Genomic DNA, 20429 nt, shown 5'->3' on the forward strand with positions numbered 1-20429 from the left:
TCACACACCATGTCTTCATGGAGCTCGCTTTGTGCACAGGGGCATTGTCATGCTGGAACAGGTTTGAGTCTCTTAGTTCCAGTGAAGGGAAACTGTAAAGCTACAGCACACAGAGACTCTCTATACAATTGTGTGTTTCCTGTTTTGTGGTAACAGTTTGAGGAAGAAGTACAAATGGGTGTGATGGTCAGGGGTGCACATATTTTTGGCCATATAGTGTACCAAGCATTTGCAAGTTCCACAAGTACAGGTAGTGAAGAGCTCCTATTAACATTGTTTTTTTTCTCCAACAGGCAGAAATGAAAGTACAGGCAGAAGTTATGAGAGCATCAAAGGACTAAAGAGGAAAAAGGTTGTGGCTGAAAACCAACTGAAGAAGATACCCAAGTCTCCAGTCAAGAAGCTGTCACAAACCAAGAAATCTGTTTCACCTACAGACTGTGCTTTATCAAAGGAAGCCACACCTGCCAGTTTATTATCCAAGAGCCCAGTACACAGTACCTCCAGATCAGCCCAAGATTCAGAAGATGATCAGCAGGAGACACTGGCAGACGAGGCAGTAAAAGTGGAGAACAAGGATTTGACTACCTTACAGTCAGAGGCTCTTGTCCACCAAAAGAGTGCAGATAAGACTTGTGTTGTACAGTCCATGCTGGCCAAAAGCTGGAGTGATAAAGTCAGCAACAAAGGCACATCTGCCTCACACACAACTGCTCCTCTTGAAGTTTTGCTTAAGGCCATGGAGCCAGACTTCAACACTTTAACAGAGAAGAAGAATTGCAATCCAATTGGACAACTTGGGAAAGCCACCTCAGTTCCTGTTCCCCAGTCAGATGCTGCCATTACTATGCCCTCAGTTAATTTCAGTCCGCATTCGCAGCCTGCAGTAATGCAGTCATATGCTGCAGCTAAACCACCATTCTACAACAGTGCATCAACTGGAGTCCTATCTGCTCAACATCACTCCTCACAGCAGCACCTGACTAAGGCAGTTAATTGCCAGCATGACAAGCCAGGCCTTCAGAAGAGCTATAGTGCAGGTCCATCTTTTAACTTGACCTATGCCCCAGTTCCCTCGGGATCCAGTGCCCTGCCTCAAAGTCAGCCACCTATAGTTCAGACATGCCAGTCTCTCTCTGCCACTGTTCCCAACCCCATCCAAGTTCCAGTCACACCAGGCTTTAACCCTGTCCAGGTGGCAACAGTTGTCAACTTTGGCATGAATCAAATGTGTGATGTCTCAACTAAGGAACAAAAAACAAAAAAGCAAGGAAAGTATGTTTGTGAGTACTGCAACAGAGCATGTGCAAAGCCTAGTGTATTGTTGAAGCACATACGATCCCACACTGGGGAGAGACCATATCCTTGTGTGACATGTGGCTTCTCATTCAAAACAAAGAGCAACCTTTACAAGCATAAAAAGTCTCATGCCCATGCAATCAAACTAGGGCTTGTTTCAAAAGATTCTGGAAGTGGGTCTCTATCCCAAGAATCTGACAAAGGCCTTGGTACCAATTCAGATGTAGAGGAAAGTGGTGAGAGTGATGAGGAGGTGAATACAGCTGATTTGGACCCTGAGTCTTCACAGAGCAGCTTGACTGCTTTATCTGAGAGCAGCTTGCACAGTTCAGGTACAGTGCCAGGCAGTCAAGGAGATGCAGACCACCCTGTGATGTATGAAAATATCAAACCTTTGTCCAGTCAGAAGGGCTGCGAGCCCAAAGTAACTGCTGCTCTCCCCAAAGTCGTTGTTTACCCTGTCAATGTTTCACCCTTGCGAGCAGACAGTCCAAGAGTTTCAGATTCCAATCCAGAGCAAGCGACAGCCCAAAGGCAAAGAGATTTCCCAACAACAAGTCTAAGGTCCAATGTAACTGTTCTGTCATCACTGAAAGAGGTGGACTGCACAAGTCCCTTACAAGACTTCATAAGTGAGGATGAGAATCAGCAGTGTAAGTCTCCATCAGGGAGTGGACATGCACAACTTCAGAGACAACAAGCAACTGACCATTCTCAGCAGCCTCAGGGAAAATGCCTGCTTAGCCCCCGAAGTCTAGGAAGTACTGATTCTGGTTACTTTTCAAGATCTGAAAGTGCAGATCAAGCTATGAGCCCTCCAAGCCCCTTTGTCAAGATCACACCTCCAACAGAAAGTGATCTGAAAAATCCACAAGTTTTATCTTCCCCAGTAGTGGCCACTGTCATGCATGTAGCAACCAGTGAAAAGCCTCCAGTTTTGCCAGGACAAATGCGTCCCCCATTGGAGACAAAAGCTCTTTCTTTAGAAGAGCGCATCACAAAGTTAATATCAGACAATGAAGCTGTTGTGGATGCCAAGCAACTTGATAGTGTCAAACCAAGACGTACATCTCTTTCCAGAAGAGGTAGTATAGACTCTCCCAAATCATACATATTTAAAGATTCTTTTCAGTTTGATCTAAAACCGGTAGTAAGACGGTCAAGTTCCAATTCTGATATACCAAAGTCCCCCTTTACACCTACTGATAAATCCAAACCAATATTTCTTCTCTCTGTACCACCTCAATATCCAACTATGGATTGTTTACCAATTACAAGAAGTAATTCGGTGCCTACAACCCCTGGCCGGTCAGCTGTCCTCCCAAATGCTACCCCTCAGCCCCATCCTCTAAGGATATGCCAATCATTTGATGACAAGATTAGTTCACTAAATGATGATGTCTTTTCTCCAGCACCTTCCACCCCAAATCAAGTTGTACATCGAACCTTAGTCAGGCAGATAGCAGTTGAAGATTTTTCCACAAATGAGGGTCATGTTCTCCTTTCTGTTCATTCCATGGATGAAGGTCATTTTGGATCAAGCATTACCCATGAGACTCGAAGTAAGTCATTTGATCATGCACCTGAAAGAACTCGAAAGACTCAACAAAGCAAAGGGACAACATATGAATGTGAAACCTGTCGTAACCGGTATCGAAAATTAGAAAACTTTGAAAATCACAAGAAGTTTTATTGCTCTGAATTGCATGGTCCAAAAAACAAAACTGTGCCAGTCAGAGATGCTGAGCCAGAGGTTTTTGCACGTGGAACACAACAATCTGTTTTAAGCAGAAGTAACATTATTCCAAGCATTGTGGATCAACCAATGATAAGAAAAAGACGTAAAATGAAAAGTGTTGGGGATGATGAGGACCAGTCTCCAACTGAAACTCCACCTCCATGTTCAAGAAGTTTCGATTCCTGCCAGATGTCCATGGGTTTTTCAGGAAATTCCTATACACAACACACACCCACTTCTAGTAACCCTCCTTCTGTAGGTCAAATTCAGCTCGTTGCAAGAGGCATTGAAGAGGCAAGATTGTCTCCAATACGTGAGATCCATATCAGCACATGCAGTAAAGAAAGAGCAGAACCTCAGAGACAAGGAAGTGGTACTTCAGTCATCAGACACACTAACTCTCTCAGCCGACCAAATTCCTTTGAAATGTCAGAGTCTTTTGACCGATCCTCTCCAGTTGATTCTGTGGAAAAGGATGCAAACAGCTCAGTAAAAAGGCATGTTGAAAGTACAATTAGTTCTTCTTTGCAAAGTTACCATGAAAAAATGTCAACCCCCAAATGTCCTAATCAAGGAATGAATGAACTTGATAAGCAAACTTCATCGGTTACTAGTGACATCTGTACATCTACCCAGTCTAGGTTGGTGCGCCAGAACAACATTCAAGTTCCTGAAATTCTTGTAACAGAAGAACCAGACAGAGAGCATGAAGCCCAAGTGAGTGAATCAACAGAAAAGCCTTCAGAAACATTCAACTGGCCTCAGAGAAGTGAGAGCTTGTCTAAACTTCCAACTGAAAAACTCCCACCAAAAAAAAAGCGGATACGGCTTGCTCAAATGGAACACTCCTCAGGGGAATCTAGCTTTGAGTCAAGTCTCTCACGTAGCCTAAGCCGAGACAGTAGCTTGTCAAGGTGCTCCAGTATTTCAGCCTCATTTGACAGAGATGATCCTCCAAGATCAGACAGTCCATCCAGGGTGGAAGGTGTTAGGAAACCACCAGAGATTCAAGGGCTCCCTGTAGCAAGCAACACTCTAGGAATACCAGGAATGATGAGACGGGCTGCCTCAGAGCAAATCAGCTGTACTCAACAATCTGTAGAAATTTCTTGTGATTATCGTAGCAAATCATTTGACTGCAGTACCATATCTCCCAGCAGGTCCACATCACCAATGGTAACTACACTGCCAAAAAATACACAGTGTACTCCAACTCCCCAAGTACCCCTTATCGAAAGAAGAAGAGGACCCCTTGTACGTCAGATGTCTTTGAAGATTGGACCAGAAACACAACAACCAACAGGGAAACCAACAGTCTCACTCCAGAGAGGCCCCTCTACAAACATTTTTTCTGTGCCCCAACATAGATCATTAAATGTTAATAAACCTGTTTTGCTGCATTCTGGGGAATCACCCCTGAAGAAGAATGTGAAAATGGTTCAAAGTATCAACCTCGGTAGCCAAACTCAACAACCCCAAATTCATGGTCTTCCCCACCCATGGCACCAGACCTCAAAGCTTGACAAATGTCAGGAGTCTCTGGTGCATGTTGTGCATGATGAAGCTGATATTCAGAAGCCTGTTGATGTGGATCATATCAAGCACTTCGTACCCAAGTACCAGTTGCAGTATCCAGTTTTGAAAACGGGTCAAGCACACTCGTTCACTAGTGTGCAGGGTGCACGAATTACCTTGCCTGTTATTACAATACCAATTGCAAATGAGATTAAAGTATCAACGTTCAGCGATGGTATACAAAATGCTTATGAAACCCAACCAAGTCAGCAGAGTATCTCTAACAGAGGAGTCTCAGTTGTTTTGCCCATTGATCCTGAAGTTGACACAGCTTCTCAGTCTTTTTCAGAACCTACTACAGTTCCACAGATTCTCATAACACATGAACATACACTACCTCCATCAACAGTGGACTCCAAAGTGAACCTTTCAGATGTGAATATAAATGCAAAAATTGGATCAGACAGGCAAAATGGAAGGTCACCTGGGTCAGTTGGCTCTCAAATGAAGAATATTTTCCCAGCCATTAGACAAAACCATATTGGTGAAATCCAAAGTACATCATCTCCTGGTTCATTACACTGCACTCAAAAACTGGTATCAGTGAGCCTTTGTCCACAACAAGAGCCCACTGCCTCAAGTAAACGTATGCTTTCTCCTGCCAACAGCCTGGACATAGCCATGGAGAAGACACAGAAACGGGCTAAGGATGACCATGGTGCTGCATGTCTTACAGATGGTCGATCACTCAGTTACCTGAACTCAAAAATGTCAGAGTTGACCAGACAGCGGAAGCTAATGCTCGTTCGGCAGGTTTGCACCACTGAACCAGTAGACAGTCCAATAGAAACAGATGCCCCTGAGCAACTACCAGAATGCACAGAACATGAAAAAGATAATCAGGTAGAAATTTGTCACACAAAGTGCGATGTTGTTGAACAAGAAATGGAGAGCAGGACACCTACCACAACTGTGCAGACAGTACCGGGATCTAACACACATTCCTCTCCAGGGATGCAAAGCCAGTCTGGACCTGGAAACACAACACTGAAATCACAGGACAAGCCTGAGGAGCATCAATGGTCTCCAGCTAAGTCTCATGTGAGACCGCCAACATTTCAGGGGCAAATAAAATTAGCTGCTTCTGTTTCAGTTGTGAACACACGAGACAGCCATCGTCTGTCTTTCCCAAGTCTGAAAACAGCTACAACCTTTACTTGGTGTTTTCTGTTGAAAAGGAAACCTCTCCACATTGAGCAGACAGATCAGAGAATCTCAGCCTACTCTACCTGGACAGTCAAACCCAAAAATCCAAATCCACTGGGTCTTCCCACCAAAGTGGTCATGTCTCTTTTTGACTCCAAACAGATCTCCAAGAAAATACTGTATACACAAGCTATAACAACAAGCTTAAAATCTGACATATTGACTTACTCTGGCAAACTGAAAGAGGTTTTGCCAAAGGTTTGTTTTTCCCTATTATATCAGTTCAATTACAAATTGCCTTTTTAACCATACATTTGTAAAGTTGTATTTTACATTGTATTTTATTTATTTTTGTTTTGTTTTGTTCTTTGCTGAAATATTTTCAGGTGTTGGACCAACATAACACTTTGTTAAATGAGAATTGTGGCAAGGCAAAACCAGAGAGTCAGTCAAGCCAGGAGTTAGACACCTCCAAAGCAGAACCTCGACGGGTGAAGATCTTTGATGGAGGGTTTGTGTCCATAGCTTAACTTCTCAGCTGTCACTTTCAGCACATGAAGTAAAAATTGAGTAGAAAGTCTCATGTTGCATATTATCTTCTTTTAACAGTTACAAATCGAATGAAGAATATGTGTATGTAAGGGGTCGTGGAAGGGGTAAATACATCTGTGAGGAGTGTGGGATCCGCTGTAAAAAGCCAAGCATGCTGCGCAAACATATCCGCACGCACTCTGATGTTCGCCCCTATCATTGCGCACAATGCAATTTCTCTTTCAAAACAAAAGGTGAGTCCTTGACCACTTCTGTATTGTTGTGTACAACTTAAGGGTTGCAACTTTTTTCAAATAATTTACTCCAGTAAAATGCTAAATACATTTCAATTATTTGGGTTCTTGGTCAGCTCCCAGACTAAAGCCCTTCTTTTTTTTCTATCTTATCTGAGAAAGAAACCAGGAAGTAACTACAGTGTACTTCAGTGCAGATGGTGGATGTAGTGAAAGTTTAGCATAGTATGCAAAGTTTCCAGAGAAACAGGATGTTTCGGCCAATTGTCCTTACTCAGCTGTGCAAGCACAGTGCTTCTGAGGATGTAGGAGGTAAAACCAATAGATATTTGAAATGGTAAATGATTAATTCTGTGAGATTCCAGAGTTCTGAATGTCTGCTCTTGGTTTGAGTAATGGGTTTCACCTGTGAAGAAAGCATTTGTTCTTAAAAAGGACAAACCAACAAGAGAGACCATAGAAGTGAGACCAGAGAGCTGTCTATGGATGAAAATTTAGAATTTTTGAAGCTGTCCTGAGGAAAAAAACCAAAACACTGATGTACTAACAACCAGACATCAAACAGGTCAACCAAGGAAAAAACAGTACTTGATTCACTGTGTGAAGAAAAACCCAAAAACAACAGTCAGTGACATCACCAACAACCTCCACAGGACAGGGGGGAAGGTATCACAATCCACCATTTGAGACTTCGAGAGCAGAAATATACTGGCCATACCACAACATGCAAACCACTCATCAGCAGTAAGAATCAGAAGACCAGATTGGAATTTGCAAAGAAATACAGAGAGGAGCCACAAAAATACATTCAAAGTAAATTAAACCCAAATAATATGTAAATGTCAATTTGTCCTTAATGACCAAGCCAGAGGCTACAGTGGTGAGGAAAAACTCCCTGAGACAATATGAGGAAGAAACCTTGACATGAACCAGACTCAAAAGGGAACCATCCTCATCTGGGTGCAACGGATAGTGCGATTATAAATAATTCCCTTCCATAACTGTGTACTACATGGACAAATAGTGCAATTGTGCAACCAATAAATTCATTACAGTTTTCACGGGTTTGTTGAACCCTTCCACTGTCCACTGATGGAGTCCTGAGTACAATAATCACAGTCCGAAGCTATCACAGTACAACTCCCCATATGAGATCCCCAAGCCATCTCCACAGCCCCAAAGTGGTCCCATCCCCAGCAATCCCAATGATCTTCAGGCCGTTTTTGTGGGGCCCCCAGCAGCAGCAGCAAGCAGTCTCCAACTGATGAGAACTCCAACCAGAAGTAGGGCATCAGTATGGGTCAGGCAGGTCCGGGGAGCAGAAGGGGTCAGGATCACTGGTATCTCAGGAGTAGCATGTGTAGCTCGACAGAGAGAGAGAGAGAGAGAGATTGTTAGGCAAGTTTTTTATCCCGTAGTGGTTAAGGACAATGTACTTTGTGTGCAGAGTGCAAGCAGGGACTCCGGCAAGACTAGCTATGACAACATAACTAAAAGGGAGAGCCAGAAGCTAACACAGACATGAGGGAGTCCTGGGACATAAAGCTCCAGCCACTCCACCGTCGACAAACCTGAGTGAACGCGTGAGAGTGGGGGGGCGACAGCATCCAAACATCCCAGTTCTCCACAACACTCTATGCCTGTGAAACCTCCAGACCTGCTCCTGTACCTAAGAAAAAACTATTTACTAAAGGCTTGACTAAACAAATATGTTTTCAGCCTAGACTTAAACACTGAGACTGTGTCTGAGCCCCGAACACTAAGTGGAAGTCTGTTCCATAACTGTGGGGCTTTGTAAGAGAAAGCTCTACCCCCAGCTGTAGCCCGCATTATTCGAAGTACCAACAAATAGCCTGCACCTTTTGATCTAAGTAGGCTTGATGGATCATAAAAGACCAAAAGTTCACTCAGGTACTGTGGCACGAGACCATTTAGTGCTTTATAGGTCAATAGTAGTATTTTATAATCAATATGAAATTTGATAGGGAGCCAATGCAGTGTGGATAAGATAGGGGTGATGTGGTCATATCTTCTGGTTCTAGTAAGGACTCTCGCTGCTGCATTCTGGACTAACTGGAGCTTGTTTATGCTCCTACTGGGAACATCCAGACAGTAAGGCATTACAATAATCCAACCTAGAGGTAACAAAAGCATGAACTAATTTTGCTGCATTGTGTAGTGACAATATATTTCGTATCTTAGCAATATTTCTGAGATGAAAGCAATCCTAGTGATATTATCTACATGAGCAAAAGAAAGACTGGAGTCAATAATCACACCAAGGTCTTTTACTGCTGCAGATGATGAAACAGAAAGGTCATCCAGAGTTATTATGTAATCAGAAAGCTTACTTCTAGCTGCATGTGGTCCTAGTACAAGTACTTCTGTCTTGTCAGAATTAAGTAAAAAAAAAAAGTTAATAAGCATCCAGTTTCTAATGTCTTTTACACATTCCTCAACTTTATTAAGCTGGTGTCTGTCATCTGGCTTTGCTGAAACATACAACTGTGTGTCATCAGCGTAACAGTGGAAGCTAATACCATGTTTACGAATAATTTTACCCAGAGGTAGCATATATAGAGAAAAGAGCAGTGAGCCTAAAACGGAGCCTTGCGGGACACCAAACTTTACCTTAGTATGAGAAGAGAAGTCACCATTTACATTTACAAACTGATAACGATCAGTCAAATAAGACCTGAGCCAGGAAAGGGCTGTTCCCTTAGCGCCTACTACATTTTCCAGTCTGTCGAGGAGAATAGCATGATCAATGGTATCAAAAGCTGCACTAAGGTCAAGCAGCACCAGCAAGGAGACACAACCCTGATCAGAGGCCAGTAGCAGGTCATTTACCACTTTAACCAGCGCTGTCTCTGTGCTATGATGAGGCCTAAATCCTGACTGATACATTTCATGAATGTTGTTCCTATGTAAGTATGAGCATAGCTGCTGTGCTACAACCTTTTCTAGGATCTTGGAGATAAAGGGGAGGTTTGATATTGGCCTGTAGTTAGACAGCTGACAGGGGTCAAGGTCAGGTTTTTTTAATCAAGGGCTTGATAACTGCTAATTTAAAAGATTTAGGTACATAGCCAATGCTAAGGAAAGAATTGATTATCTTTAGAAGAGGTTTGATTGTTTATGGAATTATCTGTTTGAAGAAACATGTAGGTAAAGGATCTAGTACACAGGTTGATGATTTTGATGATGAAATTAGTGAAACTAGTTCAGTCTCTTCAAGGGGAGTAAAACATTCTAATCGTTGATCTGCTATCATTATATTATTATCTACAGGGTTAGTTATAAAACTGTTTGGTTTTTAAATTAATAATCTGGTTTTTTTGCCTGATATTTTCAATTTTACCATTGAAAAAATTCATGAAGTCATCACTGCAATATAATGATCAAGCATGGTGGAAGTAGTGTCATGGCTTGGGCTTGCATGGCTGCTTCTGGAACAGGCTCACTAATCTTTTTATTCAATGATGGAACTCAGCAGCAGAATGAGTTCAGAAGTCTACAGAAACATTCTGTCTGCCAATTTACAGAGAAATGCATCCAAACTAATGCAGAAAGACAATGACCCAAAACACACTGCCAACACAACAAAGCACTTCATCAGAGGAAAAAAGTGGAATTTATTCTGCCCAAGTCAATCAGCAGACCTTTACACAATTGAGCAGCATTTCACCTCCTGAAGAGGAGATTAAATGGAGAAACCCCCCGAAACAAACAACAACTGAAAGAAGCTGCGCTGCAAGCCTAGAAAAGCATCACAAAAGAAGAATGCAACAGTTTGGTGATGTCAGTGGGTCACCGGCTTGATGCAGTTATTGCAAGCAAGGGAAAGGCTACCAAGTAGCTCAGTGGTTAAGACGTTGGACTTCTGATCGGAAGGTTGAGAGTTCAAATCCCAGCACCACCAGGCTGCCACTGCTGGGCCCTTGAGCAAGGCCCTTAACCCTCAACTGCTCAGTTGTATAAATGAGATAATTGTAAGTCACTCTGGATAAGGGCGTCTGCCAAATGCCATAAATGTAAATGTAAATATTAAGTGTTATTTAATTTAAGACTATCTGTTCCAATACATTTGCTCACCTAAAAATTGGGTTGTCTGCCATCAAAGGTGTCATGTTCTAAGTTATTTAACACATCTAGATGTAAATATCAGGAAATGAAAGAAAATTCTGATCTGTCGTCTCATATTTATCTTTTGATCTCAAACCCATGTGTGTTCAGTGTATAGCAAAAACAAAAGAATTGGCCTTGCTGTTCCAATACTTTCAGAGGGGACTGTATATACATACCTACACTGTATATACCGTGTTATACAAACTGACTGTTCTCATGCCTGCAGTCCTCTCAAAAAAAAAGGCCTACATGATTCATCCCATACTCATCTACCCACGTTTTACTGCAGAGAGGCATACACTGTCAGAACAGCCTACGTTCCTTTAAGAACTTCTGTAACAGTTGCTCAACCAAAACATGGAGGCTCAGAGACATGTCTGACTTATGCAATCCACTCCCCTGGCCATGTACCACTCCTACCTTGGTTGAACCTGTCTGTTTCACCACTTATACAGGAAACCTTACAAAGCACATGAAATCCAAGGCCCATAGTAAGAAGTGTATGGAGATGGGAGTTGCCATTGGTGTTATTGAGGACCACGATACTGAAGACTCAGGTACCACTAATATAAAATTAATTAATGATTTATGCTGAGAAAACCTTGTAAGGTTTGAATAAATCTAATATTATGCCTTGATCTATATAAGCAGAATATTATCATGTAAATATTGACCACTGAAGGAGACGCTGCCAGTTGATACAGCATTTGCATTTCCAACTGTAGTCTCTAAAGCACATTTAATGATTTCCTATTTTCACACCTGATTGTACAAATGAAAGGTTTGGTTATTATCAGGTTTATGGTCCTGAAAAGCTAGATTTTATAGATTTGACTTTGAGTAGTTTACTATTCTTGAGCTAATGTACAGTGGCTAAAATATAACAATGCACACAAAGAAAGAAAATGTACAGAGGAAGAGCAACATTTACTTAACTCCTTCTTAATTAAAGAAATCCACAATACAGTCACCATGGTATGTTTACACCAGTGCCCCAAGACATCTAACAACTTGCCCATTAATAGGTTTACTAATAATAACAACCATTAAATGCTGATTGTCCTGCACTGTGTTCACTAGCAGTCCTGATCAATTGCAATGCTATGGTGTAATTAAAAGATTCTAAATGCAGCAGCTTCCCTTGTTAACTCTAAGCACATGTGGGCGGCATGAAGAGCCTTTAGTGAGGGGAAATTGCAATGTCTAATTTTAGAGATGTTAAAAGCTGTAAGCTTTCTCCTGTTCCAGTCACTCAAAGAATTTTGTTTTTCTGTCGTTTTCTTGGGTTTGTTTTTTTTTATTACACAGTCTAGCATTTACCACATGCACTTGAGGTTGTAGGTGCTACTGTGCCTCACCAATCTTCTTGTTTTATCTATTGATCTATTTATTGGTTTAAATGCAGATTGTGGCATTGTTGTCTGGGAAGATGCATGCTTTTTTAATGCAGAATGTGTTACTGTAATTCAGTTACACTGCATGACTTAATGGTTTTAATGTTCTCTACATTTTTTTGTCCTCTAACATCTAAACTTAGGCCTGTTTTGGCTATAATGCTGCTTCTGAGATCAGGCATTTTATTGTGATATTTGCTAACAAATTTTGATTGTTGTATTCTTAACATTTGTTTAGAACATCTGTTTACTATTTATGGCTCCTAAAAATCAGTGTGTTTGAATATGCTTCCTACAGTAAACTATAATATGTACATATTTTTTAAAAATTTCCTCAGGAGGTGATCACGGAAGAACAGGCAATGCAGATCGGCAAGATTCAGATGGTGATGATTCAGATGGCCCCGATGACGAGGATAATGATGGCGAGGAGGAAGATGAAGAGGACAGCCAGGCAGAGTCAGGCCTCTCTGCCACACCTTCAGTATCTGCCAGCCCCCAGCATCTCCCATCAAGCCAGGCTGATCCAGCACCAAGCTCCCTCCTAGCACAAATGTCCATCAGCCCAAACCCTAATCCAACTCCTCTCCCTCAAATTCCAGGATCAAAGTCCCAGGCATTAGACACTGATTCAGTGGCCATAACCAGCTCAGTGTCATTGGTGAGACAGATGTCAAGCTCTGCTGTTTGCTCTAGCCGTGGCCCTAGCCCCTCTTCCTTTGTCTCCTACCCAGCTCCTACCTCAGAATCCAATTCCTCTGACACAGAGTCTGTACACATGATGAGCCCAGTTTCACCCTGCAGACAGATGTCCATTGATTATCCTGACCCTGATGTGCCTCCTAGTCCACCCGTGCCAAGCAAGAGCTCCTCGTCTGGTCAGGTGAGATCTGTGTCCTTTCCATTTTACCTTCCTCTTTTCTTATATGTCTTTCAATATATACTTCCATACACATGCATTGAGTCTTGCGTGGCAGGTATCTTGCATGCAAAGCTGCACTGATAAAAAGATTGATTAATTTCTGACAAATTAAAATTAACACCCTGAAATATTAGGTTGTATACAATTTTTGTTCATGCAAATGAATACGTATGAAACTGAATCCATAATAATGTTTTACAGGATGAATCAACCTCTAGTAATTCCCAATCCACAAATGAATCTAACTCCAATGTTGACCGAAGCACCCAAACAATTTCAGACTCCCTTCAGGGATCTTTGCACTTTCCATCTCTGGGTCCAGACCATGAATTGGGAGCTGGAGCCACTACTCGTCTCTTCAGCCACCTCCCATTACACTCCCAGCAACCTACTCGCTCCCCTCACAGCATGGTACCAGTTGGTGGTATCCAACTGGTGCCTGCTGGATTGGCTGCATATTCTACCTTTGTGCCCATTCAGGCAGGGCCTGTCCAGCTCACCATTCCAGCAGTAAGTGTTATCCACCGACAGGCTAGCAGCCCCCTCCCAGTGTCCAACACCTCACCCCAGCCCCAGGGCTCACCTTGTCAGCCACTTGTGGTTCAGGAACCAATCAATAGTGTCCTGCCCTGCTTCCCACTCGGCCAGGTGGCAGGGCTTCAGACCCTCAGTGCTCCCCAGGCCACACTGCAGCCTGTTGGCATGGAGACACTGAGTGTGGTGGGTTTAGCTAACTCCACCCAACTTGTGCCACAGCAAAGTCTTGCGCTAAATGCAGCTCTGGGTGTGCAGGTGCTGGCAGCCAACCCAGCACCTCAGAGCAGCACAGCCTCCCCAGGTCATATTCCTGGCCTGCAAATCCTCAACATTGCCTTGCCTGCTCTTATCCCTTCGCTCAGCCCACTTTCTGCTCTCAGCCCTTTGGTTCCAGACAAGCCAGGCAGTCCGGAAGGGGTGGCCTCAGTTTCCTTACCTACACAAGTAGCAGAGTCTCCCCCAGCATCTTCCCCCTCTGGTAGCTTTCCTGCAGCCTGGCCAGCAGCAACACCTGTAGCAGTAGTTCCCGTAGCTGTAAAGCCCTTGGTGGAAATGACCTCACCAAGCAAACCCACTAGAAGTGGAAAAGATATAGTGCTCAGCACAACAGATGCAGAAAAGGCAAAATCAACAGCACAATCACATGCCTCCTCTTCTACTGAGGGAGAATCTGAGAGTGCACAAAAGGCACCATCAGTGGAAGTTGGTGAGGCAAGACTGCCACGACAACCCATCACCAAGCAACCAGTAACTGATGACTTCAACAATGCCTCCAGCGATGATGAAGACAGACTTGTCATTGCTACCTGAGAGTTTCTTAACGGAAACTCAATACTTCCTTCTTTCTGTTGATCTCTCTATCTGTCTGTCAATTGCTTTAGCTCTTTTTTGTAAAACTTTGTCACTTTGTAAAAGTGAAAACACTTAAGGGGGTGTGCAACCTTGCCAGCCACCTATAAAGCACACTTTCTGATATTCATAATTGTATGTGCAATCATAAATGATGACCAATTTTTTTTTTTTTTTTTTTTTTTTAACTTTTTTTTGGTCACCTCCAGATAGTTTTGTTTTTCTTTTTGTACATGTTGTACAGACACTTGTGCCTTTTCGGAGTTTGTTTAGAAACCTGTAAATATTATCTTCCAATTCTAGTATTTGCCATGCTTAATTAGCCTAGAAGTAATGGAACTAAGTCAGAAAAAAGAATGGAGGGATATTCATTTTATTTTCAAATGGTTGTCAATGGTAAATAAATGTTGTACTGATATATGAACATTTATATGGCATTTGGGGAAGTGTTTTGGTGTACAGATGTTGTGTTCATCTATTTATTATATTACATCTAGTGCCCAGTTGATCTCCATAAGTCCATAAGTATGTGTAAATGGTGACTTTTCATGGATGTATCTACACAATCAAATGTATCAGTAAAAAATTTGTTTACAACTGTACTCATTGTTTGTCAGCTTTTCTTAAACGTGTATCTCGACAGATGTTTCTGCATTTCCCCAACATCAGAAGACAAACACTCTACTTTATTTGATAATTGTTCCTCAGAGAGAAGTGAACAATAGTATCCTGCAAAGGTAATTTTGGATCACATAAGTTAAACTAACAATGCCTTTGTGATGGTCTCTAGAGGTCTTCATTAGAGCTTGACAGTGACTTTTTCTATACCATTCCATACCACTGAGACTAGTCCATAGTGACACTAAGTGGCAGAAGAGCATTACTGCAGCACAAAGACTGAGGACATGCTGTACAGAACAGGCAGAACACCAAACGAAGTGGGTGGGGAGGATGTTGCCTAGATACCAGACCCACTGTATGTGGGAGAAACACTAAAATACTACTGAATGCTTGGTTTATCTGAGAACACTAACGCAGTCCATTGATGACAATTGTCAAAAACAATAATCAAGCTTAGACTACCTAATAACACACTCAACATGCAATGTTAATAACAATGTTAAATCGAAAGAACTGTTATGCTCTATGAGGTAACACCCCAAAAATATGGCATTCTGTAGCAAGTCTAATGGAAATAGTAATACTCTAATTTATAGTGTCAGCCTTACTTGACCCCAAACTTTCCACTGATGTTCATCATCTTCTTTTTCCACCTTACTGAATGTGCCAAGACTACTCCTCAGGTGTACATGAAAGAGACAGCTTTAAATGGTTTCATTAAGAGAGGTACTGACACAAAGCTTAGTGAAGAATGGTACTGGTGATGTCAGTATCCAAAACAGCTATATCTGTAGTCTTACCCACCATGGCCTGTGGATAGCATTCAACTGCATACTTACCTTCATTCTGCATCTGTAGACTTAGGATGGAATGTTTAATGAATTGTGGCTTTAATGCTTTAATGTGATCTGAACAAGAATAACAAATTGCTTGGGGTCTTTGCAAATACACCTTTTTACAACCCAGTCTCATAGCGAAAACACTTTTGCGTGCAACTTATTTGCAGCACCTTCTATACTCTATATTCTGACTATCAACGTTCTGTAACAAGCACACATTAACATCAACATATCAAACTTCTACTCGAATGCTCTGTATGTCACGTTCTGCACCAATGGAATTTAACCAAGCTAACCTCTACCACTACACTAAAACCACTACAATAAAATTGATATGGAATAAATAATTTTTTCACAACATATAATTAGACTCACCGGGCTCATTAATAAACCTAACTTCTCTTGTCAGGAAACTTGGAGAAGTATTCAGGGTGTAAACTCTTTAGGCTATAGAAACAGCAGAGACTTTCTGCATTTTGAAAATACCCGCGTTACACTACTGCGTTACCACGTGACTTGCAATTGCGTTTGCAGAGAACTTTCATGATCCCAGTGAATGTCAGGGTAAGTTGTTAAAAACACAAACATTACGCATGAAGTGGACAGCGTTCAGTATGTTTAAAAAGAGGTCAAACTATTTATTCCGTATCAGTCTTATTCAAATAATGTAGATGCAGAGGCTAGCAGGGTTAAATTGGGTAAACTGCAATACAGAGTATTCGAGTGAATGTCGATATGCAACCTGTGCTTGCGACAGAACGTTAATATTCGTCGTATAGCGCGTGCTGCTTTTTTTTTTTTTTTTAATGTATTGTAATACCTATAGCACAGGCCTGCCTCTTAAAACAGTACTGGAATTCGTCAGTTCGGTAAAGAATATGGCTGCGGTGTGGCCAGGATCACATTGCATTTATATAGTTTCTCTTGTCAAAGCCTGTAGTTCTGGAGTCTTATCTGGACATCATCAATTTCCCATCAGGATGTCTCTCAGACTAAAGAGCACTGGATTAGCACCCAAAGTAAACATTATCAAATGCATTCATCATGAAAAGCATAAAATGCTTTGATTCGTTAACACCCACCGCAGCTAACAGGATGTGCATCGTACCCCTGCATGCAGCTCGCACTAAAGCAGCCATAAGAATCAGCAGGTGTGCAGTGCCCTTTCAATTTATTGCAAACGTACACCTTAAAAATAGAAACACTAAAACTGACAGTATGACAAATCCCCGTAGATAATAATTACATGATGAAAAAGGCTGAATTATGGCTCGAGCGCGGTTTTGCGTATTTTTCGAGTCCTGTGGCACCAAATGCTCTTAATGTGCAGCGAAAAGTTAAACCTTTACCTGTCGTCGTTACGTACTCGGGCGCCATCTGCTGTTCAAACCTTAATGCTGCATCTCTGCGTTTTGGAAATGTGCAGAATTTGGCTCGACCTGCTGCGCCTTCATCCCCTGGAGTCTTGGAACGCGAGAACTTCTTATCGCGAGCTCCACGTTGCGTGTCAGTGACCGGTAACAAACAACATTGTCTCGGACAGGACTGTTTACACGCGACGGACGGCGCGAGGCAGGAGGTGGTCCGTGGCGGTGGATATATAAACACACTCCCGCAGGCAGGTGAAGGTTTTACAGCAGATCAGCTCAAGCGGAATACTTAAAGCGTCCCATCAATCCGCGTCACAGTAACGTAAAAGAAGGTAACACTGTTACAAGCTAATGCTTTTTAGTCATTACTTTTTGCGTTCAGACATAAATCGGACTAAAAAGACCTGAGATTATTTCTTTATCATGGAATTACGGATTATTTTCCCCATGTTGTCTGTGCTTTCTTCAGGAATCTTTCACACAGGTATGTAACTTCACCTTTCTTAGATTTCACTTAGAAACATGTTCTAAATGTTCAGTAACCATAAAATTAAAAAGTGATAGAAAATATAATTATAAAACTGTACACATTAATTAAAACTAGTCTGTTATAAAAGTAAACAGAAGAATAATGTTTTTTTTTTTTTTTTTTTTTTTTTTTTTTATTTACCTAAGTCCGTTCATGCGTGACTTGTTTATAAATCTGCATTGTGCAGGTCACGTTCCGGGGATAAAAAAAAAAACTGGTTGATAAAAAAACTCAAGGCAGGTATTTGAATTTTTTTATTCTATTTAGCTAATAAATGCTTTTTTTAAATCACAGCTGTACCGGTGTCTTTGGGCGAAGCAGCAGCGGCTTCAGTCAGCACGCGCCTCTCCAGACCCAAGCGATGCTCGTGCGCCACTTTTCTGGATAAAGAATGCGTGTATTTCTGCCACCTGGACATCATCTGGGTCAACACTCCAGAGTAAGTTTTAGACAGACTTAAATAATTACAACATACGATACCCGCAAAAATCTGAATTTTTTTTCCCCAAAAAAAAAAAAAATCTACTGGCCACAGGCTTGTATGCGACCTGGTGCATTTTGACCTTTGCTTACTGATGCCACTTCTTTCTGTCTCTCCTCCCAGGCGCACTGTATCTTATGGACTTGGCAATGCGTCCCGCAAGAAGCGCTCAGCGCAAGAAATGTCTCGCGCCGCCGAGCTCCCGCGCTGCGAGTGCGCAGAGAGCACCGACGGCACGTGCGTGTCGTTCTGTCACACACGCAACCCGCTAAGGTAAACACGCATTTAGCACATTGAGGTCAGACACGTGTAGGAAGACATTCCACATCGGTACACGCAGCCAAAACAACCGAGAGTGCGCGAGCTTGCGTGGACAAGTTCTAGGACTATTTGTGTAGCGCGTTTTCAAACGATAGATTCCACGAATCTGAAGGCGCGTGAAGGAGAGCTGCTCTTCTCATATGTCATGGTATGCGTTCTCTCTCTCTCTCTCTCTCTCTCTCAGGCGTAAGGCAGCGCGTGACAAGGTGATCCCTACCGCCGGCGGCCATGACTGTGCCGAAAAGAAGTGCAAATACGACCTGGCAGCCAAGACGTCTGGGATTAAAAGGTAAGACAAACCGCTGAAGCCTGGGAAAGCGGATACTCTAGATTGGTGTGCAGAATAATTATACTCTACATCCTCATTTTAACCTGCCATAAGACGCTTGCTTCTTCTGTAGCTTCGGAGGTGGAACATTTATTTATTTTAGACATTTATTTTAAAAAGTATAGTATGTAATGAAAGAGTTGGTGAGAGTACTGTAGTCTGTTGGAACACTATAAGCGATGTGAAGGACCCTCACTGACACTTGTTCTCAGGCTCGTAAAGAAAGTATGAGAGTAATGAACCCGAGTCTCAGTTTTCTCATTATTGACTAAACTTTGCCAAATATAAAATGCTAGGTAGATTTTATTAGTCTACAAATCTCCAGCACTTGTAAATGAAACAAGCTGATCTGACCCAAGTATGCTTCCTTTGTCTGCAGGGATAGTGAAAGAGCTTCACCCTCAGTTGCAAGGGCCACCAGGCAGCTTCAGCTGCTCCTGAAGATATGGAGAATGAAGTTGTCCCACATTGCGCAAGATTGGGCTGCTGAAAATGTCGCCTCCTAGGGACAGACACATAGCTCAGGACTTTACAAGCCACACTGAGAAAGGGACTTTCTAAGTGGAGACACCCTTCTCCTGAAGCTGCCAATGAGTGATCATATGCCACATATTCGCTGAGATGTGCTGGAACCTTCACACACAGAGGCCCTTGCAAATATGGCTCCTGTGGTGAGAGTGTTTTCACTGGGAAGCTTTCGACTTTGTGGATAAGTTTCAGAGGGAAACAAAAACAAGGACCTCTTTGAAATAATGAAGTTGAACTCACTTTTATTGCTTACGGCATAACTAGTTGTGGAAACATATGTATTTGAATTGGGATTTTTTTTTTATAGCAGGAACAGTCAAGTGCTACATACACACACAGTGCAGAAGTGTGTCTGGTAACATATACAGAATGCTATGAACAATGCCAATTAAGAAAATTAGCAGGATATTTATTTCGCTACAATATGGGATACTTTTTTAAAATCATCTTTAGCATGTTCAGTTCTTTTTACAAGCTGTATACTGATGTAGCTGAAACTATAATCAATGCAAATGGGTATTTATTAAAGCATTTATGTTAAATGAATGCATTTAAAATCAAGCCATATTGGCCCAAGTGATTGTCATATTTCTATGAAATGCTGTCATATTGTAGCCACACTTGTGGTCTGCATTATAGGAAATAAATAATTAATATTATTTAAAATGTAATTTATTTTGTTTTATGTCTTATTTTGGTTATACCTACATGTTGCCAGTGCGCAGTTCATATAAGTACACCACAAATTATTAACCTTGATCATCTAAACTCTTAGCTCTCAAAATATCTCCTGGTTCCAAAAGTGGATATTACTGATTCTGAAAAATCAAGGCTGTGGGACATAAATTTTTTAATAGACCACAGAGATACACTAACTGGAAAGAGCTAGAAACCAAAAATAAACGTATTATTAATAAATAAATAAATTAATAAATATGAGCTGGCTGGAGGTGATGGAGAATGGTTTTATGCATAGAACAAACTCTGGGCCTTAATACAGAATAAAGTACACCATGGTACATAAAATGCTTCTACTAGC

At 41.8% G+C, this 20429-nt stretch overlaps 2 protein-coding genes across 8 annotated transcripts in view; both read left to right on the plus strand.

Moving 5' to 3' along the window:
• hivep1 (HIVEP zinc finger 1) overlaps positions 1-14975 on the plus strand; it is a 65622-nt gene extending 50647 nt beyond the window's left edge. For 6 of the 7 annotated variants that reach the window (XM_026910689.3, XM_026910691.3, XM_026910692.3 and 3 more), the window contains exons 4-9: positions 294-6016; positions 6145-6269; positions 6368-6543; positions 11127-11228; positions 12404-12948; positions 13189-14975. In XM_026910689.3, the coding sequence (XP_026766490.1) occupies positions 294-6016; positions 6145-6269; positions 6368-6543; positions 11127-11228; positions 12404-12948; positions 13189-14334 (7817 nt within the window). In that variant the 3' untranslated portion in view covers positions 14335-14975. The remainder of the gene's footprint in view (positions 1-293; positions 6017-6144; positions 6270-6367; positions 6544-11126; positions 11229-12403; positions 12949-13188) is intronic. The other variant, XM_053228217.1, reaches the window with a different exon arrangement.
• A 148-nt stretch (positions 14976-15123) lies between these two features.
• On the plus strand, positions 15124-20027 carry edn1 (endothelin 1). Its single transcript, XM_034298511.2, has 5 exons — positions 15124-17687; positions 18027-18171; positions 18337-18486; positions 18719-18823; positions 19242-20027. Exons 1-5 carry the CDS (start codon positions 17627-17629, stop codon positions 19366-19368), a joined length of 588 nt encoding a protein of 195 aa, XP_034154402.1. The 5' UTR covers positions 15124-17626; the 3' UTR covers positions 19369-20027.
• The last annotated feature ends 402 nt before the right edge of the window (positions 20028-20429 follow it).

Source organism: Pangasianodon hypophthalmus, chromosome 23, assembly GCF_027358585.1.
Source record: "Pangasianodon hypophthalmus isolate fPanHyp1 chromosome 23, fPanHyp1.pri, whole genome shotgun sequence".
NCBI lineage: Eukaryota > Metazoa > Chordata > Actinopteri > Siluriformes > Pangasiidae > Pangasianodon > Pangasianodon hypophthalmus.

Bases quoted from the DNA above. Each gene is read 5' to 3' on its own strand.
- edn1 (XM_034298511.2), top strand. From the start codon at position 17,627: ATGGAATTACGGATTATTTTCCCCATGTTGTCTGTGCTTTCTTCAGGA. The intron at 18,487-18,718 runs GTAAACACGCAT...TCTCTCTCTCAG, and splicing joins CACACACGCAACCCGCTAAG to GCGTAAGGCAGCGCGTGACA. The intron at 18,824-19,241 runs GTAAGACAAACC...CTTTGTCTGCAG, and splicing joins AAGACGTCTGGGATTAAAAG to GGATAGTGAAAGAGCTTCAC.